The 27832-nt window shown below is 33.9% G+C and overlaps 3 protein-coding genes across 3 annotated transcripts in view; 2 read left to right on the plus strand and 1 right to left on the minus strand.

Annotated features, from left to right (window-relative positions):
- Positions 1-21296, plus strand: part of LOC119831832 (atrial natriuretic peptide receptor 1) — a 23088-nt gene extending 1792 nt beyond the window's left edge. The window contains exons 2-21 of the mRNA XM_038355375.1: positions 1388-1553; positions 8005-8068; positions 9612-9731; positions 9991-10100; positions 11223-11411; positions 11607-11742; positions 12262-12353; positions 12634-12772; positions 13703-13787; positions 13966-14092; positions 15173-15340; positions 15693-15869; positions 16353-16509; positions 16942-17100; positions 17591-17774; positions 18141-18287; positions 18578-18770; positions 20224-20376; positions 20634-20754; positions 20943-21296. Coding sequence (XP_038211303.1) covers positions 1388-1553; positions 8005-8068; positions 9612-9731; positions 9991-10100; positions 11223-11411; positions 11607-11742; positions 12262-12353; positions 12634-12772; positions 13703-13787; positions 13966-14092; positions 15173-15340; positions 15693-15869; positions 16353-16509; positions 16942-17100; positions 17591-17774; positions 18141-18287; positions 18578-18770; positions 20224-20376; positions 20634-20754; positions 20943-21205 — 2950 coding nt within the window. The 3' untranslated portion in view covers positions 21206-21296. The remainder of the gene's footprint in view (positions 1-1387; positions 1554-8004; positions 8069-9611; positions 9732-9990; positions 10101-11222; positions 11412-11606; positions 11743-12261; positions 12354-12633; positions 12773-13702; positions 13788-13965; positions 14093-15172; positions 15341-15692; positions 15870-16352; positions 16510-16941; positions 17101-17590; positions 17775-18140; positions 18288-18577; positions 18771-20223; positions 20377-20633; positions 20755-20942) is intronic.
- A 1929-nt stretch (positions 21297-23225) lies between these two features.
- On the minus strand, positions 23226-25052 carry LOC119831901. The gene has a single exon (XM_038355471.1). It carries the CDS (start codon positions 25050-25052, stop codon positions 23226-23228), a length of 1827 nt encoding a protein of 608 aa, XP_038211399.1.
- A 1099-nt stretch (positions 25053-26151) lies between these two features.
- The window catches only part of LOC119831902 (meckelin-like), a 7468-nt gene continuing 5787 nt past the window's right edge, over positions 26152-27832 (plus strand). The window contains exons 1-3 of the mRNA XM_038355472.1: positions 26152-26203; positions 26466-26636; positions 27264-27509. Of these exons, the coding sequence (XP_038211400.1) occupies positions 26152-26203; positions 26466-26636; positions 27264-27509 (469 nt within the window). The remainder of the gene's footprint in view (positions 26204-26465; positions 26637-27263; positions 27510-27832) is intronic.

Below are 27832 nucleotides of genomic sequence, written 5' to 3' on the forward strand. Positions count from 1 at the left end.
AAAAATAGATAATAAAGAAAGTATATTAATAAAATTATCACATTTTCTATACCTACAGGCCGTGTTATCACTTAGCTAATGTTTGTTTATCATTTAATTTCTTTAATATAGAAGCGGAAAAATTGCTCATCAAAGATTAATTTATCATACACATTCGAATAACTTCCATTTTATGATAAAAATTAGTATTATAACATAGACAGTTCTTTCATGCCTGGATTATCTGAAATTTTAATCTCCTTTCTAACTTTGCGTTAAATCAAAATTTGAATTTTCGCACGCAACTGCGCGGTAAACCCATAAAAAGGTAATGGGTAATGGTTTCCTGTCTCGCTATTTTGTGGTGTTAAATAACATCATCTTTCGACGCCATTTACAAAGATAACATCGCTGTGGCTTCATAAAGTGTTCCAATATCTTATTATTCTAGCCACGTCAAGGTTTAGGAGTCGTTATTTAAAGATACATTACGGTAGCCGGTATAGACATTTTTACACCTGAAAATCTGTTTATTGATATTACATAATACATATATAAATACATTGTGGCTCGAATCGTAGGTTTCAGCGCGATGTATTAGTTTGTGTTAATTAAATGTATTTCTCATTTTAATAGGGGATTAATGAAATGTTATCCACTCTCAAATTGTGACCTATATATGGAATAATGAACAATGTGATTTAAGGGTTATATTATTTTATAAATTCGTTCTATTTCTTTTTCAAAACTCACCAAAATTAAGGTATGACGTAGGTAGGTACAAGATAAATGAATAAGATTGGGGGTGCGGGTTTGATTACTTTATTCGCTCAGAGTTCCCCCTGTATCCTCATTTCTCATTTGCTTATTATTCGCCTGCATCAACACAAATCTGAAAAGTTTTCCTACCTTTATAATACACTCAGGAAACAACCTGTGGGGAACGTTGTTTGTTTGCGCACATATCTGTTAAACTAATCATATTACGTACAGATGTAGTGCACTTTAAGGACAACAGTTTCGACAGCACATAAACAACTTTTATCTGCAATAAACAGGGTGGGATTTCATAATACCTTCAGAAGGGAAAGTACTCTTAATACTGAAGGTAAAAATATTTTCTCAAATAAAAAAGAAAATTACTTTTTTTGGAAAGAACGATCAATAACATTTCGTAAGAGACCGAGCAAGTGCATAGGACAGTTTTTATCTTGGAAATCCCACGTGTATGGTAATAATCGTGTATATCATTTCCTTCTATTTTGTGGGCAAAAAACTGGCAACAAGCAAAAGGTTATTAAATTTAAGAACTTTGCAAGATGCAATAACGACGCTTGTTTTCATAAACTTTCCGCAAACCTTGAAAGAACAATATATTGTTCTATTATTTCCTCGTATTTTCCATTAGCTACCCGTCGTGTTCCGGCGCGATTGCTCCAGGGCTAGCAGCTGACATGCACTTCAAGGACGATGTGATCGCATTTATTGGACCGGCTTGTGCGTTCGCCCTGGAGCCTGTAGCTAGACTTGCAGCTTATTGGAACACACCTATCATCACTGGGATGGGAGACCAGGTATGTTTATTTCTATTTTAAGAACTATTTCAGCCATGACTTTGTATGGATATGAATCAAAATTAACGTTTGTGTTGAAAAAATTTTAAAAGCCCTCAATTCATGTTTGGGTTCTTTATTCCTTTAAACTTATTAATTTATACATATTTAGATTTCATATAAAGTTAACGATATAATCGATTGTACGCTAAAGATACTTGATACGTTCACAATCTCATTATCTGAAGTCGTTCATTATTAACCTAGCTTCGTTCGAGCTTCATTTAAAAGTGTATATTAACCTTGGCCATCAGGATAACGAACATCTTGATTAAAACTTCAATGTCAAACACGCGATCTTAATGAGGGTTTTAAAGTCAGTTCTTATAGCCATGTTACGGGTACACTTTAATGAGATAGTTAATAACGGAGATTTTTTATTCTCTATGAAAAAAATTGTTACGTTCATGACGTTCATACGATTAATGGGATTTAGTTAAGTTTAGTTGCGTTCATGATAAATGGTTCTGTACGTTATTTTCCTTTAGTTTTAACAGAAATTCACATAAGGAAGTTATTTACCTTTATTGAAGTAGTTAATGAAAGTTGTTATCGTTTTGTCAAAACTTTCCGATACAAATGTTTGTAAGGGACATAGCATTTAATTTGTGTACCAACACATTTACAATAGACTACGCAAGTTTAAATATTTTATTCTTTGGACGAAACTGAATACTGTTTTAATTTTATTTAATTCATTTTGTATTTTTTATATTTCAGTACAAGGTAGATGGACATTTATCTTGACAAGATAGATACATCCAATTATGCGTAATTAAGTCATGAATAAAGTATAAGTGTACCCTGAGGAGAGGTCTGTTAGATTAATGAACTCTTGCCCTGACTTTTTACTAATCATGTATTTGATTAAAGAGGGAGATTAAACGAAACTTCGTTTCAGTATAAAGAAAGCTTCGGATTAACTTAATTATACTTACAGGTAAAGTTACACCCTAGGGGGAAGAGCAGTAATTATTTTTCCCAATTCTCAAATAAATGTTTAACTCATTTGTTTCAAAAAACATTTTTAAAACAAATGAGTTAAAACATTAGAAACTTCGCTATATGTGTTATATGATTATTTATATCGTCATTTACAAAATAAAATAGGATACATATAACACTTGTATAATTTTTTATATTGATTCCTACACTGTATTGTACTTTTCGTACTTTGTAGTGTGAAATATCCGCCAATTAATAAAAAATTTTGATGAAAACCATATGTTTTCGAGTGAAATATGTTATTTTCAAGAAACAGATACACATCCATGTTTATCCTTTAACGAAAGGTTAACACGTGTCGTGAGTCGTCTACTAACAAAATTACAGAACATTGGCGTCAATTTTCTCTCTCCATTCGTTTATTCGTCTCTGCTATAATTGAAAGAGGATTAAATGATTATTTAACAATTCGAAATGTAAATAATGGTAGGATTACCAAATCTCGGCTCGCAACAGTTTCACCGTTTGTCTCGATTATGATTAAATTTGATACTAGCACAGTCTGTATGTTTCTCTTTATATTGGAATAGTAAAAATATACATTTATCAATAAAAGCAGGTTACGCTGTAGAGATAGTACATCATATTATACTGATAGGTATTATTAACAGGTATTTTCAGAAATATCTCTGCATCTATCAGCAAACCCCCTTTTGAATTGTAAGCAGATTTTTAATTTTGTGAAGATATAAGTTTTTTTTTCCGATATTTTTTTCACATTTCAGTAATTTTTATTGGAATATGTACATTTACATTCATTAAATTTTAATTTGGTCTTATGTTTTTACGGATCCAGTTTTAAAAACTTCATGAAAACTTTTATTAATTATGGATGAGGCAGTCTCATAATGAGAAGAGATTGAGATAATTTTTTTAAATATGAATGCTGAGTTTGAAAATAATATTTAATTTAATCAATCATCAAAATATATACGTCTTCTATTGCAATGGGCCGTTCCTATCCAGCCTATCGTGTTATATGTATATGTAATAGTGCATTATAATAAACAGAAATAGAGAAAATTTCTCAGGACAAGGTTAATATTTGCGCACAAAGAAGGTCCAATTTATTTTATGGAACACTGCCCGTTACCATCCCTGATTATTTGTTAAAACCGACACCCTTTTTCTTCATTTATTTGTTTTGCTAACAATGGGTACATAATTAACCTGTTAACATGATTATAAAAATTCTTCTGTTGCCCATGGGATCATTGTTTGCTGAAGCAGAAGAGTTTATTCGTTTTTTCGCTTATTTGAACGCGCTCATCTTAGGAACTACTAAACCGATATCAAAAACATATTCATCGTGATTCCTGATCGCTCGTTGTTAATATATAGGTACCCAGTTCTAAATCTGTGGAATATCACAACAAAGCAACTAACGTACAATTTTATTGTACAGTAAAAATAAACCTGAGAGTTTGTGCTTACTTTATAAAGCAGGTCATCTGAATCGCCATAAATTATACCGTTCATAACTTAGTAAAAAGTATTTAAACGAAATACAGGTACTTTCTTGTTATTTTAGCTAAGCAATGTATCATAAAAGTTCAGACATCTTTGGATCTAATTAGGTATAAAGGTTAAACGTTTACGAGAAGTTTTGGCAGGGGGTAATGAGTCAAACAATAATTAATGAAGTACGAATATATTAATTGCTACCGGTTTGTGGTTTCCTTTTCTGTTTGGTTCTGCTCCGATGAATACTCTGGTCAGTAGGTACTGAGGATAGGTATCCTCTATATTCCAAAAATATAATTAGAATAGGAGATAATGTTTTTCTTTGGTTGATCAATTGATTCAAGGATTTTTTTATATAATGATATTATAGGTACGTCATTCTGTTTGTGTTTGTAATAATGAATACAAGGTATTATGCTTTTATTATTCAAAAGCCTTGAATAAAAATCCGTTCGTAGAATACTATTAATCATTATTATCAGGTCAGATTCATCTAAATGAAACTTTATTTAGCATATAGTATATAGTCCAAAAGGTATAATAGTTGAACATGGTCCATCTACAGAGAGCATTTTGTTATGTTTTGTTCTCATTTTTAATATTCATATCAACACCAATCCGTGGTTCGAAGTTCATAGACAGTAAAATAACAATAGGAAACATTAATTAAAATTAGAAATATTGCTATAAATTAAATAAATTAAGCAAATAAAGGCAGTTGTTTTGAACAATTGGTCAAATTTAAAGATTACGCAAACAATAAAAAAATGTTTTCCGGGATTCGTTCTTTATCACATACTCCATCTACTCATTCCATAATATAGGGTACACCTGTGCGTGTTTTTTTATTCAAAATCTTCGGGTTTTATTCACGGGTACGAATAATGATTATTCAAAAGTTTAAAAATGCAGTTTTAATATTCATAAAAATTTTATTGTGTCTTTTTCGATATTCTTGATATATTCGGAATTCACTCGTATATATATCGCATATTAATTTTTCCTACGTCAATTTTGAAATAACGCTCTTTCTATGTTTATGTCAGACCAAGCAAATGAATAACGACGGGAATAAAGACAATGGACATAGAATGGACTGCGATGGGTATAAGGAAACGGGCGTCCAGTTTCTCCACTTATCGCACGAAATACAGTTGCATGCTACTATCTCATTTATCTAATCTTCTGTGGGAGTGTAGTACCTTAGCCGTTGCGAGCTGGCCCATTATATACTTGCCGAAACATATTCGACACCCACATTAAATGTATCTACGACTCTCGAAAAGAAAAATAATAGGAATTATATGTTAACTTGTGCTACTAATTATTTTATTAGAGTTAAATTCTAAATTTAAAGACACACATGTACAAAATACCATTTTATCACCGATCGTTTCATTTCTAGAAGATTTCAAAACATACAAGAGTAAAATTTACGGCTTTTCCATTACGGAGAGCTTTTCATCTTCTAAAACACGCACATAAATCGGTCCATTTCACAAGTGCTGAGGTGCAACGTATGGTCAAGGGTACAAACTACAAACAAATCAGTGTGAAAGCGCGTGGGGGCACGAGGAATGTCGTCCCACTGCGAACTTGGCATTGAGGCGGCGTAATGGGATTGAATTGTAATGTAATGAGGCGAGCGACACTATCATCGGATGGGGTTGCGATTTGTTCCAGATTGCTTGTTGCTAACTGATATTTTTAGAAGAAAACGGGGTAGGAATGTCTATTGAGGTGAACGACGTTTCACGCTGAAAAACCATTTATGAAAAAATCTTGTTGAATTTATTGTCAAGGCTTGATATATCTACAGCTCTTAGGTATAGTATTTTCCTTGGGTTATAATTCATTTCACACAGCCCTATTTTGCGCTTGTTCAAGAAAAAGTATATTTTTAATCTTCGTCACAAAAGCGAGGTGGTATTATTTGCTCCAAAGAAATTATTAAATTACAAAACAATTTTTTTATGACATAAATAGGCAACTGAGCCGGTGGTTCGTCTGGAGCGAACTCCACCATGAACTAACTAAATAACTTTCCTCTGCGAATGCGTTGTCCACTTTTAAGGGGAAAGTGATAAGGAAAGGATTGACGACAAGAAAGAAGAAATGGACTGGGAGGGCGAGGAAAAGGGCACGGGCCTCCGGCTTACCCACTCCACTACTACACCGTATCAAACACAGTAGAATTACTACTATTTCACGCCGGTTTTCAGGGGGGGTGTGGTATTTCCCCGGTGCGAGCTGGCCCAATTCGTGGCGAACTGTGCTCGACTCCCACATGAAAAAAAAGATTAAACAATTTTCATGCCACTAAATAACGAAATTCCAATCATTAATCTTATTTTAAATTAATAAAAAGCTCTATTAAATTATATATATAAGAAAATTCCGTACAAAATGATTTCGAGAATTGGGTCAACGAAACAATGGATTTCTTAGGATTTAACTGTTTTATATAGTCTTAACAAATGTAAGACGTGACCGTGGCCTACACTTGTCTTAGACATGAGTGGCTTGTAGAATTGATGACGTGCTAAGCAACAAGTTCAATTAAAATTATAATTGAATACGCATTCAATACAGAACTAAGAAAAATTATGCGGTAAGATGACCTTGTCGTCTCTTTTAAAGTGTACTTTTATGGTTTCGATATTGTTTTGAAGTTCGACTTTTATATTTTCAGTCAGTATCGGGTGTTAGGTGCCAATCTAAAATTCATTTTTGCTCGAGATTGCGGCTCATTGAATTGACTTGGAAGGCTTCGTAAATATTTCCTAATCCTACTTTTTTGCAAAAGCAAACATTTGTAACAATGTATGTATTTTATTCAACACTACCTATAATATACAAATTTTGTACAGTGTTTTATATATTTTGTATGGCATTTCTTAACTAAAATATAAATAAAAACATTAAAAAGTCAACTATGCCTTAATTAAACATTAAATTATTGTCAAAAGTATCAAACTGAATATTGAAAAGGATATTATGGAATGAGCTACTTTCTCATTATTATATTTTGAATTGTTCTCCACAAACGGCACGCGTAGCCCTATAACCTTTCGAGCACAAAAGTTGAGTCTATTGACAAAAGGATCTGAGCAAATATGTATGATTTCTCATTGTGGTCTTGTTAAGGATCAGAATTTATTCGTGGTTTACTTTTATTATCTTATTAAAATCGTAATTATTACTTATTGTTAATTTTATATTACATTCATTTAGTATCGTGCAGTTTATCTAGCCGTATTGCCTAGAAACCTATTCTTCTTTTGTAAAACTAAACTGCAGTGGAGGGTTCATATAAATATCTTTTATTGTTTAAATAAATGGAAGAATTATCCTTAGAGTACAAAGCGAAACAAACTCTTAGATAATAGGGGTAGCAGGTAATAGGTCTGCAGGCATGTATAATTCACAGAAACTTACGAATCTAAACATTTTAAAATCGGTGTAACTAGCCATGTTTTTAATTTCTTAGCCCCCGTCTGAAGGCGAACTCGCAGCTCCAGCAAGTGTCGTCAGTCGGATGCATAGATTACGGAATCTTCGTAAAGGAACGAGGGTAAGTACATTCATTATCAGAACACATGTACAATATAATTATATGAAATTGAAAAAAATATATGTTTTTTAATATTAACTTATACATATCAATTATGTTCATGACTTCAGTTAGTATTCCTCAGAGAGTTATTTAGTTTTACATATTAATCACTCACGTCATACATTTATATGCATTAAGCCAGGACCACGTGTTTCGAATCAAATGTATTTGAAGTCCTATTGCGTATTTTATAATTATTATTTGAAGATTTTTTATATTAATTCTTAGCCCCAGACGTTATTCAATGATAAGGGCAAGTATCCCACACTCACTCGTATGTCCTACTGCCAATGTCGACTGCCACGAGTCTTTACCAGCGTGTTTGAGCGTTTCGGCTGGGCACATGTCGCTCTTCTACTGGATAAATCTGATCTCTTCTCATTGACTGTTGGTAAGTTTGAAATAAGAAAAAAACTGTAAGCATACAAGTTTATGATATTAGGTTACTTAAACAAATTTTAATGACTTTCTAAATTAAGCTAAGTTATATGGATATTTGTTTGGTTTAATTAGTTTTAGTATGGTAAAACTAGGTATATGAATGTATAAGTGTTAAAGTAAACAGTTATAAAATATGCAATGAAAACATTAAAATACCCTTTAAAATGAGAAAATTTCTATTCCAAGGTAATTACTATGGGACTTAGCCCAATCTATTTGCGGAAATGTGATGAATACTTTAGCGATATCATGTTTGTATTATATCAACTTATTTATATTTATCAACTGCAATGGTTTATTCTAGGCATATATACAAATATAACTATGGCTACAAATTTGTTTAAATAGTGTGAATTTAATTAATGCCAATGTTAATAATTAATTGAAATATAATATAAAAGTTATTTAGAAAGCGTAACTTAATTATGTAATTATCCATTGCAAACTGTTTATTGTCATCTATGGACAAGCGATAAATCTTTTGAAACAACAGACGGTAATTGAATGTGGGGAATCCTTATTTACCTAAGATAATTGAAAGAAAACGAAGTGACTATTTAGTTATCTGTGATATATAACGAAAAGCAAAGAACTAAGAACGTTTATAAATGTAGAATACAATTCAAAGACTACACGTGTTTTGTATAATTCACAAGTGTCCCGCGCTGGGACGCTCTGCGCGTTATAATATTTTACACGCTGTTATTTGTTACCTCCTCCCATAAACTACATTTAAGTGAGGATAATATGACAGGATTGCTGTTTGCTTACAAACTAAAGTTTTATTTAAAAAATGTCCAATTATGTTATAACAATAAATCTACTTATTAAATTTTTATCTACTGACATAAAGACTAGATAAATATAAGATAAAAATTTAGCGCAGTCTCACATAACTGAGACGTAAGATATCGTTTAACTTACCTACAACCATACATCCGTTGTATGGTATATGAAATTAATTTGTTTGCTACAAAAGCTTATAAATATAATGCCAAGTTATGGTAATATTGTTAGTTAAGTATGAATCTCTTAAAGGCTTAAGTTTATTTTTCTGGTGATTTAGGTTTTGTATACCTAATATTTGGTTGATTGGTAATGTTAGAATGCGAGTTCGTTTAGAGAATTACTGATAGGAAATTTAAAGCTAAAGAAACAAACCCGTATTTGTCCTCTAAACATTGTTCCATATCTCGATTCTGAATAACATTTTAGGGTCAACCTGAATAAATCATGTCCGCTTCCTGGAAGGGCAGCTGTCAAAATAATATTTACGTCGAATAGAAGCTGAAGATTGTTTATTTGAACGTGCTAATCTTAGGAATTACTGGAACAATTTCAAAAATCCTCTCATACTTGGATATATGCATATGTAAACCCTGAGTGCTAATAGGCTATTTATGTACTTCAGGCGAATCCGGAGCGGACCACTAGTAATTAATAAATGCATGAACTTTTTAACTACTTTAATTAAGTTAGCTGATTATTTATAGGTAAGAGCCTAGAGTGGGGCTTGAGAAAAGAAGGGGTTTTGAAAGCTGTCAGGGAGTTAGATGGAAATGAACGTGAGTCCTGCGAGGCTTTGCTTCGGGATGTCAGCATGTATGCACGAGGTATGTTTTCGTGTGCCTAATTCATTCATCTTATTTTATCAATACAGTACCAATTTTAATATATCACTATCACTATCTTTAGCTAGAACAAAATAATAAATAAACATTGTTTCGTTTTTTACACAACTATTAAACAAACCCACAATGCGTTAAATGTCTCAATATAACATTTTACTCCGAAAAAACACGCTAGCATATTCAAAGCGTAATTTTAAAAGCAACAATAATCACAAAGAGGTTCTTTATCTCGTTTGAACAGTGGTGATATTGAGCGTGAGGGGCTCCCTGGTGCGGGAGTTCCTGTTGGCCGCTCACTCGCTCGGCATGACGAGGGGCGACTGGGCATTCCTTGATGTTGAAATATTTCAGGTATTGTTGACAATACGTCCTTTATTTAATACCTATCATTTTAAGTTGGATGAATAAAGATGTTGTTATCAATTAATTACCTCTTTTTTAGTTTGTCTGTCTAATTTATACATTTCATGTCAAAACTATTGGTGCTACAAAGCTATAAGAACTATACACTGCTCTGTGTGATCCAACAAACCGACCAGTTTAAATAACGTGTTATGTGTATATGTTTAATAATCGTTTGAATTTAAAGTAACATTAAATTTTTCCTCGGGCAGCTTCTATTCTCGGAACTGTTGGATGTACCCAATGATGAAATTAAAAATAATGCAAACAAGTGGAAACATCAAGAAGAATAATTTTATAACTAGTAAAGGCATTCATTGAGGAAATTTCCTTGTTTTTCTTTCACCTTTGTACTTTTTTGATATCTCAGGACAGCGTGGGTTCAATTGCAATTCTATTGTGTACATTTTGTATTCCTATGTTTATTAAAACCATTACCTACTCATAAAACTTTTAGTTGTTTTAGTTTTAGTCTGTGCTACAGAGATACTACTCAGTTTCGTTGTAGCACATTTGGCTACAAAATGCGTCTACGAGAAATTGTGACACATGATATCATTTAATCATTAAGGCGTGCGGGCTTAAATGATGTGATAAGTAATATAGGAACATTTACTTTGATCAATCAGGAATCAGGATCTTTAAATATTCTTCTTCCCGCATGCCTGGGATGATACTTTGGAGTAAAATATTCGGATAACGCTTTGTAATCCGATGCGAACATCAACATATGGTTGGATTAAGAGGCTAGGATTTTTACAAAGAGCGTAATAATTAATAGAAATAAATAATACCAAACAATAATCCTTCTATACTAAATTAACATGTTCTAGATTTTTTGCTGGACTATATCCCATAAAATATCGTATCATTCATAATTGCCTTAGCGCCCTTTGTCTTTGCCCCAATGTTTAACCTAAATCATTTGATGTCCGGAAGAGACAGCTTAGTCATTCTCGAAATTAAAAATTTATCGTTTAATACTCGTCTAGATGTCGTAAAGGGGTAGTTAATTGTTATGTATATTGTATTATTACGTAAACTGTGCACAATAGAGCATAATACATCCAGGGTGGGTACTGGGGCGAGACGGGCTGGGCAGCGGGGGACGAGCGCGACGCGGCCGCCCGCGCGGCCTACGAAGCGTTGCTACGCGTGTCGCTCAAGCTGCCAACCGGCGACCGCTTCGACGAGTTCGCGGACACGGTGCGGAGTATGGCGCGACAGCACTATAACTACACGTTCTCGGATGGGGAGGAGGTTTGTGTGCTGTTAATTTAAAGGAAATGATTTTCTTATTATTGTCCATATAACTGTTCTGACAAAGCGGAGGTCGTCGAAGGAAGTCGTTACGCAGACATATATATTAATTGTTTGAGAAATTTCGCAAAACTTTTTTTAATAAGTTCGTGATATGAATGAAAATAACCGATTTCGCCGAATTCACTTCTGAAGGTCAATTTTTTTATCGGCGCATTCTACGACGGAGTGTACTTGCTGGGTATGGCGCTGAATGAGACGCTCACGGAGGGAGGTGACATTCGTGACGGGAGGAACATCACTCGGCGCATGTGGGGACGGGATTTTCATGGTGAGGCTATGCTATTCGAGTAATAAAATATTTAAAAAATTACATTTAAGAGAGCATTAGTGATAGCAGAATTTTAGTTTGTCAATTAAGGAATTTAATGCGGAATTCCCACCTTAAATAACAACGGATTCACTATAACACAATATGAACATAATTTACTCATCTAAATTTATTCGTTTAATACATGATAAAGTATGTTATTTATAGTACATCAAAACCCCTAACAGATGTCCCCATATATCGTCTAAAACGTGTTAAAGTTAATTATGCAAAGTAATGTTATTGCTGCTGTGAATGACGAATATGCGATTGGTACGCCCTCAATTTATTGTTTTATTGCTAAAGCTTATTTAGTGGGATGTTTTGGGATTTATACAATACGTTATGCAATGGTTATTTTAAAGTGCTTTGATCAAGAGCTTGCATACACACTGAATAATAAAATAAATTACATAAGGAAAGTGTACGCAAAAAAAAGACAAAATTACAAAATAAAATTAATAAATAATATTACTTCAGGTATAACTGGACACGTTCGGATCGACGCAGTGGGCGATCGGGACGCTGATTATGCAATACTTGACTTAGATCCTGTTACTGGCAAGTTTGAGGTATATTTCTATTTACTTTTTGCTACTAGTTACTCTGTTGTTTTTTGTTATTTATTTTTTTATTTCTTAAGCTCATAATTTTATTCGAAGTAATGACTGTCCATAAAAAATAATAATAATTGTATATTAAATATCGATAATTCACCGTCAGAAAATTGTAGTACTAAATATTTGTACTCGTATTATAATAATAGCATGTTGGTTACACTACAGCATGTTCAGTCCACAACATCAGAAACGTTAGCAATCGCTAAAGACTGTCACTTGTACCACCACGCAGGTGGTGGCGTTCTACCACGGGCTGAACATGAGCTACAAGCCGGTGGCGGGCAAGGCGATCCACTGGCCGGGCGGCCGCCGCGCGCCGCCGCCCGACAAGCCGCGCTGCGGCTTCCTCGGCACCGACCCCATCTGCCAGGGTGGTGCGTGGCCCACTACTTACTCATACTACATACTACATACTACACACGTTGGATACTGGATAGTAATTGCGTTGGAGGCCCCAAAAAAAAAACTTTTAAAAACTAATTTAATTTAAAACAAACTTATTCTCTATTTTTTTATAATGTAATGGAAAAAATTATAATAATGAAAACGGAAAAGACGCTCCTGCATTCGGTTCCGGCGTCCGCAGCACTTTAACATAAAATTCATTTAGTGGAAAATATATTTACGAAATGTCTATCGCTATATTATTTAGTTCTACGAGAGTGCTACGAGTAAAGAATACACAATTTGGAAAACATATACAAAATCCATATGAAATTATGTTTTTTTTTTATTTAAAGACGTGTTAACGGAAATGGTTTTTTAAAAAAATTTTATCGGTTCATGAAAAAATCTATTGGAGTTCGTAGTTAATATATGCATTAAAAAAAGGACTGATTGTGTATTTTTCAAATAAGTATATGTGTTATATATAGGCCATTACGTAATTAAACAAGTTGTAGTCGAAAATTCGGAAAACTAAAACATACAAAACTTTAGCACTTGAATAAGTGAACAGCAATGTAGCGCTTATTACCGCGCTCTACGAGTATGCTACGAGTGGAGCTACGAGATTACACGTCATGTCATAATTTCTTGTTACTTGTTCTAGTATCGTATAAAGTTGCCTTTTCTTATTATAATCCGTGGAGTTGTACTTGTTGAATTATCATTCTTTAGACAACATAATTTCTACCATTCTAAATTACGTCTTATTACGTTTATGTTCTATATTAAATATTTACAAGTATTTTAAAATGGTCTTTGTATAAACTAATTATGGCATGCAACTATAAAATATTCCATAATATTCACCTAACATATTAAATTACTTAATCTACTTTCTTTTACACGCTGCTCAGAAGCGCAAACAGTCATATTATACTGTTTCATTGGGCTTGCTGTGTTTTTTACAATCGCAATAACGGCCTCTTGTTTTGCATACAAGTAAGTATTTTTAGGCATAAAAAACAAATTAGACGTAAGAAGGAGAATGGAACATCAAGCTTTTTCATAGCTTTATACCTAAAAGCGGGGAGATATTTATTAGATTATTTCAAAAAATTCTGGTAAATTCATATTCTAATTACGATGACAATTTGAAACAAAAAATTAATTTATTCAGATTGGTGAAAATAGATGCTGAATTAAATAATACAGCGTGGCGTGTGAGGCCCGAAGAGGTGCTCGTAGAAGTGGCGTCGGGGCTCGGAGCTAGTCCAGCTCTTCATAGTATTAATGAAGTTCTTAAGGTAATTAAAACAACGCGGGAATTATTTCATTAGCATAAACATAAACAAACTGTAAATTTTGCAAAAAAATTAATATGTATTTTCGTTGCACAATTGGTAAATAATGAAACTCATTTTCCTTTTTAATTTACTAAAAATATTGTTTTCTAAGTTTCCAGCTATATTAAGTGTCGCTATAATTAAATTCCGAGCTAAAGGCTTGATGATTATTTTCATTCTGGGAATTGGTTAATTGCTTTAGTTATTTAATTAAACCCATATTTTCCGCGATGCGCTGAAGGTTAGAAAAATAATATAGAAATAAACTTCCATTCAATCAATTAATTGGATAGCATCGTTAAAGCGATTGTATGAAATGAATGAAGTTAATTTAATTTAACACTGGCTAAGTGCATTGTGTTTTATTGGTTGTTCGGACCAATTACAAGAAGCCTTCCGGTAATTGAAATGAAAAGTAATTCAATTATTTTGTTATCAACATTTGATGTTTATGTGGATGTATGCTGTGAGTGGATGATGCTTTCTTGTTTAATCGAATTGTTGTTAAATACAAATTGGAATATTATGCACTTCATGTTAATTTTAATCACTTTGTGATGATATGATAATATGATTTTGATTATAAGTTGTTTGTGTAAAATTTATTAAAAGATTTGGATATTGACATAATGTTGTATTAATTGCATGTCGGTGTAACTGTCATTTAAGATGTTGTAATGTGTTATGCAATAAGTTAAATTTGAATGTGAATTTAATTTGACTCCTTTTTAAAACGTGATAACTAATGAAGGAGGTCAGTTGATATTATAAAAAAAAAATATTTATTAACAATCACGTGGCTTCAGTGGCAAAACTTCCCAATATGACGCCAATTCATGAAAATTAATCATATCAAAGACATCAATTTTGAAATTTGGTTGTTAGCAATTGATACACAAGGCCCAATTATTTATATTTTTAATAAATTACCCGTTAATTATTAAATTCACCATTATAATAATTATTTATTAATTAAATTCCTATAAAGTTGCTAGTTTTTTTTTTTAATTAAAATATCTACAAATTATAATGTTCCACCAGTTATCTCTGGGCTGGAACATTCGCAACACAAACGCGTCGCCCGTGGCACCTTCTCTCACATTGTCTTCTTTCACGGTTGGCCTGTATAAGGGAAATCGCGTCGCCGTAAAGAAAATACATAGAAAGAAACTGGATTTGAATAAAAAACTATTGTGGGAGATAAAGCAGGTATGAAATAAAATTAAACTGAAAGTCTTGCTTGAAATGTTTGAATACAATTATTATAATACCACGCATCTATTAAGTAATCTTTTTAAATTCAAAGTTAAGTATTATTTGAGAAGTTGGATCATTTACAGTTATAACAGAATTATTGATTCTTTTAATTAATATAATCAATCTAATTATCTTATTCTTAGTATGACCTATCTTGTATATTATAAGAATTTCTAACAAAATTTTCCGTTTATGAAAAATTCTTATGACATTCAGTTGAAACTTTGAGGACTTTGTTTATCAATACAATAAAACATAAAGCACTTTGACACCTATCTTACATTGTTAATTGTAATTGTTCTAGGCCCGTAACGTATCACACGAGAACACGGCGCGTTTTATCGGCGCGTGTGTGGACTGCCCCTTAGTGTTTATACTAACGGAGTATTGTCCTAAAGGCTCGTTAAAGGATGTCCTAGCTAATGAAGAACTGCAGTTGGACTGGAATTTTAGGACATCACTTGTACATGATATTGTTCAAGTATGTACTAGCATTCAATTTTTCGTATATCATATTCAAATGTTTTATTAACGGATTAAATTTTTTTGTTGGTATGTTAGATTTGTATCCGTTTCGATTCGGATATAACTTGTAAAAATTTGATATCCAATATCTTATTGTATGGTATTTAAAACAATGTCGACGTATATTTTAATTAAAATTTTAGTTTTAATAGCATTGAAATCCTACTAATATTATAAATGCGAAAGTTTGTAAGGATGTGTGTGTGTGTTTGTTGCTCTTTCACACAAAATCTACAGAACCGATTGCAATAAAATTTGGTACGTAGACAGCTGGACAACTGGAATAACATATAGGCAACTTATTATCCCGATATTCCTACGGGATACGGACTTATGCGGATGAAACCGCGAGGCGCAGCTAGTGCTTTATAAATGTGAAAAAAAGTTGTAGGAACATTTTTTCAAAAATTTTCCACGTATCCTTGTTCGGTTCCATCAGGGTATGTGCTACTTGCACAGCGGGCTGGGCGCGCACGGCAAGCTGCGCTCGTCGAACTGTCTCATCGACGGCCGGTTCGTGCTCAAAATATCCGATTACGGGCTTAACACCCTGTGCACGCCCACTGACTTGATAAAGGACGACTCTTACTATTATAGTAAGTGATTTTGTTATGGTAATTGTGAGAGGGTGTACGTTTGTTTGGCGTATTTATTTACGGTTATATTTTTCGCATTTCATGCTTTAGATGTAAAGCGTATATCTGAAAATTAGTATTTGTAGTAGTTTTAATTCAACAATTGTAATTTTGAACATAAAGTTCCGCGGTATTTTTGAAATATCTAAACACTCTAAGGAACATTTTTTATTTCTTGCTAATTTTCTCATTAAAAATATATTGTTATTTTACAATGTCGTAATTGAATAAAGTTATTAGCTCATACTTAATTATATTTACTGTGTCTTATTCCTGATTATAAATTAAAGTAATATATAATCACCTTCTTGATTTAAATTTTCTTCATGTATTCTAGTATTTTTATGGTATTCATAGAATTATTATATTATATTATAATATATACTACATTAGAGTTACTCTGGACGGCGCCGGAGCTAGTGGCGGGCAGTGTGTACCCGGGCGTGCTCGCCTCGCTCAAGGGCGACGTGTACAGCTTCGCGATCATTCTAGAAGAGATCGTCCTCAGGGCGGGGCCGTTCCACCACTTTACACCTACTATGACTAACAAGGGTGAGGGGTTCTATATAGAGAGTTTTGTACAGTAAGACATAGTATTACTTTAGGGTATTACTTTAAATAGACTATTTAACAATGAAGTGTATTCCATAATATTTAAAAAATATGTGCATTAATTTAGTAAAAGCAGAGAATGAGTTATACATGGATCATTGTTATTAATATTATCTATAGGTAACTATTTCATTATAAAGAAATGTTATTTAAAAAAACGCCACATCTCTTACATCGTTTTATAGTTTTGTGCATGTGTGCAAGAAAAAAGCTGCAGCACCCGCCAGTCTTTATGACCACCCTGAATCTAGCCGTCGGTACAAACTTGCGCATGGAACAGTCGCCTTCACGTCCTGCTGATACCTGATTTTGTGTTCTGCGCAGCGTGATGCGGCTAGCTTTTTAAATAACTATTATCTATATTTATATTTAAATATTATTTCAATAACTGTTTCATTGTTCGAAATTCAAATTAAAAATTGTAATTCAGAGATCGTGTCCCGCGTGTGCGCGCACGAGACGCCGCCATTCCGGCCGGTGGTGTGCGCGAGCGAGACGGGCGCGCGCGGCGCGGCGGGCGCGGCCGCCGAGCTGCTCGAGCTCGCCGCGCGCTGCTGGGCCGAGGCGCCCGACGACAGGCCCAGCTTTGATACTATTAATGCCAATTATATCAAGTTAGTCTATTTTTCGTTCTATGTAGTTATGCATTTCCCCCCCCAATGTAGGAGTTGGACAAACGATGGCCTTTGTGCATAATACGAGTACTAATTTAACCCACTAGGGATTTACATTGATGACAATTACTGTCGTTGTGGGGTTATATTGTGTTCAGCTTATTTTATGGTTACTTCAATAAGTAGCGCTAAGAATACTGAAACATAGAGATTTTAATTTGAGTATTTTTTGGAGTTGTCTTCATTCGAACAAAGTTTTTAGTTACCAATGCCTTCATATAATTTTTTATATAAAATTGATTCTCTAAATTCAAAATTTAGCTGAGAAATTTGTTCAATGGTATTAATGAATTAATATTACGGCAGAGGCTATTGCGACAACTTAATGGATGATCTCCTGAGTCGCATGGAGCAATACGCCAATAATTTGGAGTCGCTCGTGGAAGAGAAAACAGAACAACTTTCAATGGAGAAGAGACGCTCAGAAGAACTCTTGTACCAAGTATTGCCCAGGTAACTTTTATTCGTGTTTTACTTAGTTATTTTTATTTATATATACGTTTATACGTACCTAATAAATTCTCAAAATAATCATATTTCCAATATTTCCTTAAAAATTCGTAATCGTATAATATATCGTATTAGATAAGATTCATCATAACGTCCACGTCCAATAAATTATTATAAAATTTGTCATTTGTTACCAAATATCAATAACTGTTATTTATTGTATTATGTATTTTATTAAAATATCTAACTATCCTATATATATATATATCTAACACACGAATCTCCGCTCCTAGGCCAGTCGCCCAACAGCTGATGGCCGGCGAGGTGGTCCAGCCGGAGAGCTTCGAGTGCGTGACGGTATATTTCAGCGACATCGTCGGCTTCACGGAGCTGTGCGCGGCCTCCACGCCGATGCAAGTGGTCGATCTGTTGAATGACTTGTACAGCACGTTCGATAGGATTATCGGCTTCTATGATGTTTATAAGGTGGGTATCACTTGCGTGAGATGACGTTACAACTGCGTAGCCGTGTGGTTATGGTTGATTTTGCAACTGCGTAGCCGTGGTGGTTATGGTTGACGTTGCAACTGCATAGCCGTGGTGGTTATGGTTGACGTTGCAACTGCAGAGCCGTGGTGGTTATGGTTGACGTTGCAACTGCATAGACGTGGTGGTTATGGTTGACGTTGCAACTGCATAGTAGCCGTGGTGGTTATGGTTGACGTTGCAACTGCAGAGCCGTGGTGGTTATGGTTGACGTTGCAACTGCATAGCCGTGGTGGTTATGGTTGACGTTGCAACTGCATAGCCGTGGTGGTTATGGTTGATATTGCAACTGCGTAGTCGTGGAGCCGTGTGCTTATAGTAGATGTTACTACCACGTAACTGTGTGGTTATGGTAGAGGTTACAACCAATGAACTTAGAAAACAATGCAAAAATACGTAATATTAACGCTTGGTAAAGAATTGTCGTTTGTAGTGACTTATTATAGAAACTAAATTATTTTCAGAAAATTCTTAAAATGTGTACCTTTGTATAGGGGATATGTGCAACTTGTCCATTTATTAATTGCCACGAGAAATATACATTTATACAATATTTTTCATTATCTGAAGTCCTTGAATATAATACTTACCTCTCACATAGGAAAGAAAATGTTAAATAAGGGTTGGTTAGATTAGATAACGGAAGTACCACATTTCTTGCAAAATATGAACAGCTCGAATTAATTTTCATTAACCCGTGTTCCTCAGATAAATGAGGGTACAATTTCCTACCCTTTTCATCTTTCAGTCGTACTTTGAACTTAAATTTGCTTCATTTTCCTGATTTGTATTTTTTGTCAAGAAAATGGAGTGTACTTTTAAGTAAAGATTTTGAAGTAGCAATAAATTCGTTAATAAAAATAATCGTTTCGTAGTTCCTTCTCTATTTTGTTTTTTTTTTATTATTTATTGATATAACAAAGCAATTGTATTCTTAAGCACAGATAAAATCGATAACTTTCCAACGAAGATATTATTATGTGTTCTTTGTAGTTCTAACTAATTTCTATGTGTTTTTTAATAGATTTAATTGTTGAATGTGCATAATAAAAAGCGAAATGACAGATTATTTAGTCTTCGAAGAATCCAATTTTCACTCATTTTGTTTAGATGATCAATTCGATCACTTATAGGTATATTAAGTTAATAACAAAGTACAGTAGTGGAAATAAAAGTATATCGCTTTAATTAGGATCGGGGATGCTCTCCCAGAATCCTCTGAAAAACAAAAAACAAACAAGATAACTAGAGTAATATCTATGTAAATATTTTCTGGTGCATGTTGATTTCTCGTAATTTGAACCTTACTTAAAGTGTTAAATAATTTTCAAGTTACAAGAAATCAAAATCTATCAGCTACTAGTGAGTAGCATCCACCTGTATTGCACCGCAGGTGGAAACGATAGGCGACGCGTACATGGTAGTGTCGGGGCTGCCCGAGCGCAACGGCGACCAGCACGCGCGCGAGATCTGCCTCATGGCGCTCGCCGTCGTCGAGGCCGTGCGCTCCTTCGTGGTGCGACACCGACCTACCCATCGGCTTGAGGTGATCCTTCATTTATGCTTTTTTGGCTGGAAAGATTAGTTATTACTCAATGAGAATTTACCTAGGTAACATTTTCACTAATGGCGGTTTAATTGCTACATAGCGATTTCTTTCAGACAACCGGTTGTACTGAGAGAAATTAAAGGATAAGAGTAGGGAAGAGCATTAACATACATAGACATCAGAATAAAAGAATAATAATAAGTAACAGTAATAAAAAAATTACACTTCTTTACTTTAAATAACTTTCATATTAGGTGAGGGTAGGTGTACACTCTGGGCCGGTGTGCGCGGGCGTGGTGGGCGTTAAAATGCCGCATTATTGCTTGTTCGGTGACACGGTCAACACGGCCAGCAGGATGGAATCTACTGGACAACGTAAGACTTATTATTTTTATATTGCTTAGGTTCATTTTTCATTCAAAATATGGAGATTTTTTTCTTATTCTAGTATTAGAATTTTAGTATCTATACATAGCATATTTGTGGTCGTCGGCTCTGTAATAAGTTGTGGGGTTGGGTGGTGTGGTGGCGAACGAATGACGAGCGAAGTGCGTCGCCTGTAGCGCTGCGCATCCACCTGAGCGAGAGCACGCGCGCGCTGCTCGCGCAGTGGGGCACGTTCGAGGTGGAGCGGCGCGGCGACGTGGAGCTGAAGGGGCGCGGGCGCATGCTCACGCACTGGCTGCTGCACTGCAGCGAGCCGGGCGCGCGGCCGCTGCCCGCGCCGCCGCCGCCGCCGCACTACCCCATCCTCTTCCCCGCCGCGCCGCCGCCGCTGCTGCACGCGCCCTACCTCGTCGTCGACCCGCCCACGCTCGCCGCCTAGCCGACGCGCTCAACATACTCCTACGTACCTACATACCCGAACATTGCGTTACCACTTCGTCCCCAATATAATACTTGTGTTTATATGTGACACACATACCCTGACAGTAGTCGGTTTCAACGACTAATTTTACGCTTGTTTGCAGAAAAAATAGTTTTACCCAATTCATTCAGGTTCAAATTGTAAAATTCAATTTCATATGTTGTACATGAGTACAATTTGGATTTCAACAGTTATCACCCCTAAAACAATTTACGCATAAACTAACTAGTTCAAGATTACAATCGACCACGGGATTTCATATTTATACCTACACATGTTTTGCCACAAATAACATCCATTGGCCAAATGATACAAAAATCCAATTCATTCCTTATATCTCACAAACGAAAAATTGATAACAATTCAATGTTATTATTTATTCATAAAGAATACGTAGTTTAATAAAGTAAATTATAAGATTTATAGCAAAAATCCCAAATCAAACTAAAATACATTTGATGTTGCATTTCATCGCTTATGAAACAATGTAGAAGATTAATTACCCGATACGTTTTTACTCCAACTATTGCTATAGGGATTTATAAGCTAGCGAATGATTGAACACGCAATTTCGTATAACAATAATTAATGGCGCGCACATTTTAAAGTCATATGGAATGTTCTATTTTTAATTTCAAAGCTTTTAGTGATAAATGATAAATAAAAATATATAAATATAAATGATATGATAAATGATATAAATACCGTATGATGTATTAATCTCTTCAAAACGGCGTTATAAACTCTATATTTAATTCAAATAAGTTTATCTTAAAGAATACATACTCGGTACTATTTCTTCTTTTGATCAAAAACTGTAAATCGTTGTTTCGTAACATTATTTAATATCCTGTAATTGTGTCAATCTTATAAAATTGACTGTTAATAAAAAAGAACGTGATTTGGTTTATATTAACCTTGTTTAGGAGAATTCGTTCAAATCACTTTGCGGAGTTTGTACTTTTACGACGGTTCATTTCGCTTTATACCAATTTCAGATCAATTTATCTTAATGTTTTTTTGATATTCTGTTCATTTATAATTCTGTATATTTTATGTCCTTTACTTTCGTAACTTGTACAATTTCTGTTGATGATGATGTTAGTTCTTTGCTATTCAATACACATCCTTAAATATTCAATTTTCGATCTACAAAATAGATAACGGGGCACGTACCAAATCAAAGATAAACAATTCTGTGCGCAGGGAAGATTATCCAAGCACAACATTTGTTCACAATCATAACAAAAATAAGCTTCGCATCGAAATAAAGTGAAAGCTTACTTCCCAAGTGTATCTGTCGATACGAATTTTTTCGAGGTTTATCTGATTGGTATTGTTGATCGAAGTATTCAATGTAATATGTATAGCAGGTACATAATCAATACTAATACTAATAATATGGAAGCTGAACAGTTTGGTTGTTTGTTTGTTTGAGTGCCGTAATATTATTACTCCATTATATAATATGTACCATGGGCAAAGCGGAAGCAAACTGCTCCCTTTCAATCATTCCACAATACACAAGTATATATTTTTATACGAATTTTTACAGATTTGGTAATTATACTGATATAAAATTAACTAATTATAAGTAACGCTACAGCTAGCTTTACACGAATATTTAAAGAGTTAGCGTCACAGATCTGTATTTGGATATTTTTTAAGACGATACTATATTCTATTTTATATTAAACGAATAACTTAGCTTCTTAACTTAGAATATTGTAGTGTCTTAATAGAGTTTAGGCAACGAAGTATAAACATTGTTTAATTTCTAGACATTATTTTTTGTTAATTAAAAGTAGTATTAAGGTTTATACATTAAGTAAATTAAAATAGAAATAACCCCCTTTAGATTAAGTGGTAGAAGATTTTATTATATATTTTGTATGTCAATTAAGCTATAGATACATATATCTTGAAATTTTATTAATAAAGATAATTAAAAAGAATATGGTATTTTTTATGAATCATCCTAATGAGTGTAGGTATGAACAATTCTTTTGTAACAAGACTGCTTGTTTAATAATTCTAGAATAAATACTAAAGTAGATAAACTAAAACCCAGAATGAGTAATAGGAAACAGCTAACAGCTTGTTTCATAGTGAGAGGCGTAGGATCCGATGTAATAATATCCTGTAGTGGTTTTTGTTCTGCGTCTTTAATCAACAATCCGCTTTCTATCAATCGTGGTAACCACACAGATAATGGCCGGACGAATGGTGAATTTTTCTTCATCCAAACTACTAAGGGTACCATTAGTATTGAATCGGGCAATACATAGCCACAATCTTTTTCGCTTATAGCTTCGGCCAAACATAATGTCCACGCGTACTCTAAGGAACTTGCAATAATAAAACTCTTTTTATTTTCTAAAACATCTCGAAATGTTTGATCGTACTTTGATTCGAGCACTACTTGAAATCGATCTTCAATTATTGGATCGTGTTCGAAATACGCTAATATACCTGAACGACCCCCGAAATGATAACCATCGTCAACAGCTTCTTGTAAATTTAGAAAATTACCAATAATGGTATCGGTCTTTAACGCTCCTATTAAAACGCTTTGATAAGCGCTTCTAACAATAAAAGTGAACCAAATCCATAAACTGATCATATAAAAATCTCGAAATCTCCTTGGTTTAACTCGTATGGGTTGTCCTACCATGACGCCCCATGTTCTGAAAGTAACCCTTCGCAATTTGTTAACGTTTTTAAAATATCGATGGCAGAATGGCTTAGCGCAATGAATCTTCGATATGTATGGAATAATTATGACTATAAAAGAAACGATAAGCAATACAAGCCATAAATATCCGTTTAAAGGTACCAACAGTTTCCATAGTGTTGAGCCGAACGTTGTGGGTGGTCCTATCCAAGCTAGCCGTATTCTAAAATATGGCACTGAATAGTCGAACAAACCCCCTTTGTCAAATCCAAGCGATACAGTGCAGGTTGATAAATTAACGATTCCACGACTCACGTCGTTAAGCGATTCAGACCAACTCATAGCACTGTCAGAATCAATGCTTGTATATTTTCTGTTTATTACCACAAGGGTGCCATTTAATATATCTCGCAGCATAGTATGCAGTGTCTTCTTAATTATTTGAAGAGGAATCTTATGTTCAGTTGCCGGGTGGTAGACTTTATTGGTGGAAATATATAAAGGACAATGATTCATGTTAGACGTTTTATCTGGAAATAATATGCTCTCGTTATTTATATTTTCACCCCACAACCCGATCAACGTGGGCTCCACATTAGCACACTCCGTTTCGCTTTTATATGGAAAGTATGTATATAGAGCAATTTTTCCTATTTTCCGTTCGACAACTATAACTACATCAATGGCATAATAGTCCCATAGGAGACTATTAATTTGCTGAAGATTGTGTGGGTGTGACAATAATATAATGACAAGTTTAGCTCCACTATGCATTAACGACTTTCCTTTTAGGTCAGGTTTCAACATACCCAGTATCTTTTGAAACGAAAAGTATGATTCCACGAATACAACAACTTGTTTTGGAGGTGGTCCGTCTCTCTTCATTTCTACCACCACAGTTCCTTTGTAGCTTTGGAGGAATTTATTAATAATCGTTTCATCAACATCCTTTGAAACAACGACGGTTTCTATTCTATAGTTGAAGTTACTGTTGGATATTTCAATTGCGATTTCTATGATTTTCTTTTCCTCAATCAATGTATTTATTACATGGTCAAAAGCGATTGTTTGGGTTAATAATATTAATAAAATAGGAAAATAATTTAACGTAGGTATTAAGACCAAGTTCATCTTTGTTTCGTGGTCTACAACTGAATTTTTCACAATACTCATAAAAGGCAATTAAGCCTGAGCTTTACTACTATTAATCATCTATTGTTTTTTAGAACATTGCAAAGCCAAAATAGATTTACAAAGATACTATTTTTATACTAGCTGATCGCTTGGGCTGTACCTGGATAGATTCTTTTGTATTATTTTATAAAGTTTTCTGCAAGTGTATACGTTTTTAACAAGGAGTACTTGAATAGAAGAATATAGCCATAGGGCATATATAGCCGTTGATCATAAAGATACTCTTACTTACACGAAAATCAGTATGTGCTGTTGCTGATCTTGGTTTATAATACTGAAACTACCACTGCTTGATAATAATATAAACGTAAAATAAAAATTTCGATAAAATTTAGGACTGACATCGATAATAATCTGGATATTTTAATAAGCGAGCAAAACCGCGGGCGGATCTAGTGCGGGGTCTTTTTTAACCACGGCGAATTCCAAAAAAAGCAATTGTGTAATTGAGCACCTACTCGTATTATATAAGACACACAATACTATGAATTTAATTATTCAGAGTGTTTATTTTTTCTCATATCTTTAAACTAGTTGTTTTTTTTTAATATCAAGTATCCCAGACATAACATTATTTTATCATTTTTATTTACCATAATTCTAAATATTAATAGGGAACCATTAAGATCTACTTAATATATTCATGAAAATGTTATGACAAACAGTCATTTAATGGTAACTTAACTTGTATTTAAATAATTGTCGGTTACATCAAATTTACCTAATTTACCATAATTTAACACTGCTAGCTGTTGCCTAGCAACAATAACTGCGAATCAAACAAAGCAAAAGACGGTAATAAATGAGACAGTTCATTTGTTCTGCAGAATTTTATTGAAAGTATCTTTTTTATACAAGCTTTTACAAGTTCAGTATAAAACTATATAAAGTAGCAATAACAACTACTTACTCGCTAATTGGACGGTTTAAGTGGATAAAGGAAATGCTTCTCCTCGTATTTTTATTGATATTACGCGCAGTTGGACTCAAGTTGCCTAGCAGTTGTGACTCTGGCCAATTTTACGACACCACTATAATGAATTGTCGATCTTGTAACACCAACCATTCTATGGTGCCATCAGCTGACGGTAATTATTTGTTTCATGGTATTTACTTTTATCTCTTTGCTTTCCGTTGATTTGTTAACGGATAATTTGTTCGAAATAAGTCAAAATTTCGACATATTTTATTACAGTTGCTATTCGTAATTTAAATCTTTAGTCAAATAAAATCAAAATATATCTACATTGTTCAAGAAAATTAGCTTAATGAGAAAGAAATCATAATACCATAAATATGTCAAGCACAGCGAATCAAATCGTAATTACACATGTGAGTCAAACATTTTAGGTTTTGGATGTATTTGCGCAATTAGCAGTATATCGGTTGGGACCTCAAAATGTAAGCCTTGTAACTCGACGGAGTTGATATCCGAAGATGGCACTACGTGTGTACCACGACGCTGTCAGAAGTCTGGTGGCAGAGTTGTGTGTAGAAAGTGTCCCAATGATTATATAGCTGGTACGTCAAGATTTATTGTTAATTAATATATTTTTGGTAAAAGCTTCAATAAATTAACAATTTTATATTATGCACTGATGTAGTTATACTATGAATAATCTTATCAATATGTCTACTGACATATTGGTAGGATTATTCATTCAAATATACAGGGTGTTCCGCCGGTGGTCTAGTACTATGCTTAATAGGGTTTATAGTTTTGCATACGCCGATTACGTAAATAAAATGTATAGTTTGAGAAAACCGAAAAACACACTATAATGATAGTAATAGTATCAACTGTATTAAAAGAGTTGGAGTTTATTTAAGGATCCTAATGAAGATCATGAAATTATTGTATTGCCACCGATCCTACAAGTACAAAGCTCAAATTAAATCTTTCCGTTTAACGTGGTAAAAATTAAGTCTAGAGGAGTCGTTTACATACAAACATGCAGGAGAAGCTAATATATAGCGTGATATATAATACTATGGGACACCTATATAAGATCTAGGATAATACTTTGCATAATGTTATAAGTAGTACACTGGTTTTGTATTATACCGATCTGACGGAAAGACCAAAGAATACCTTCGGCAGGACATTGTTCGCGTGTAGCATGTAGGTACACACAGTAAATGTTTTAGTAACGCAGAACTTCGACGGGTCACCAATGAAAGAAGTGACTTGTTTCAAATGCGCTCGGGGATACAAAGTGAAAGACAACAAATGTGTCAAGTGCGAAGCGTGTTCCTGCAGCAAAAGCGAAGTAGTCGTAAGCGGGGCGTGTTTACCCAAGACATATGTGATGGAGAGACCCAAGTATAATGATAATAAATTACACCCGTCTTCGCTTTTGGAGATTGTCAAGTTGGAGTACCTTTGTAACGTGAGTAAATAACGTGTGATTGGACCTTATTCAACAAGGGATCGAAGCGTGACCCTTTGAGTAAATTACGGTTACGTGGTAAGGACCTTTTGTTAAGTCTGATCAAAGTTGTTTAAACATTGCTTTCGCAAAATTACGAGGAGGTCGATTATAAATTTGCTAAGAGGTATACGCTAATAATTTATGAAGAAGAATTCGCTAAGAGCGAATCATTGGCTACGGACGAAACGTACAACCTTAATGTATATCGTATACATATACCTAGTCTTGCCATAAATATTGTAATAAAGAAAAAAGAAAATTGTTAACTGCAAATAACATTTATTA

Source organism: Zerene cesonia, chromosome 14 (assembly GCF_012273895.1).
Source record: "Zerene cesonia ecotype Mississippi chromosome 14, Zerene_cesonia_1.1, whole genome shotgun sequence".
In the NCBI taxonomy this organism is placed as follows: Eukaryota; Metazoa; Arthropoda; class Insecta; order Lepidoptera; family Pieridae; genus Zerene; species Zerene cesonia.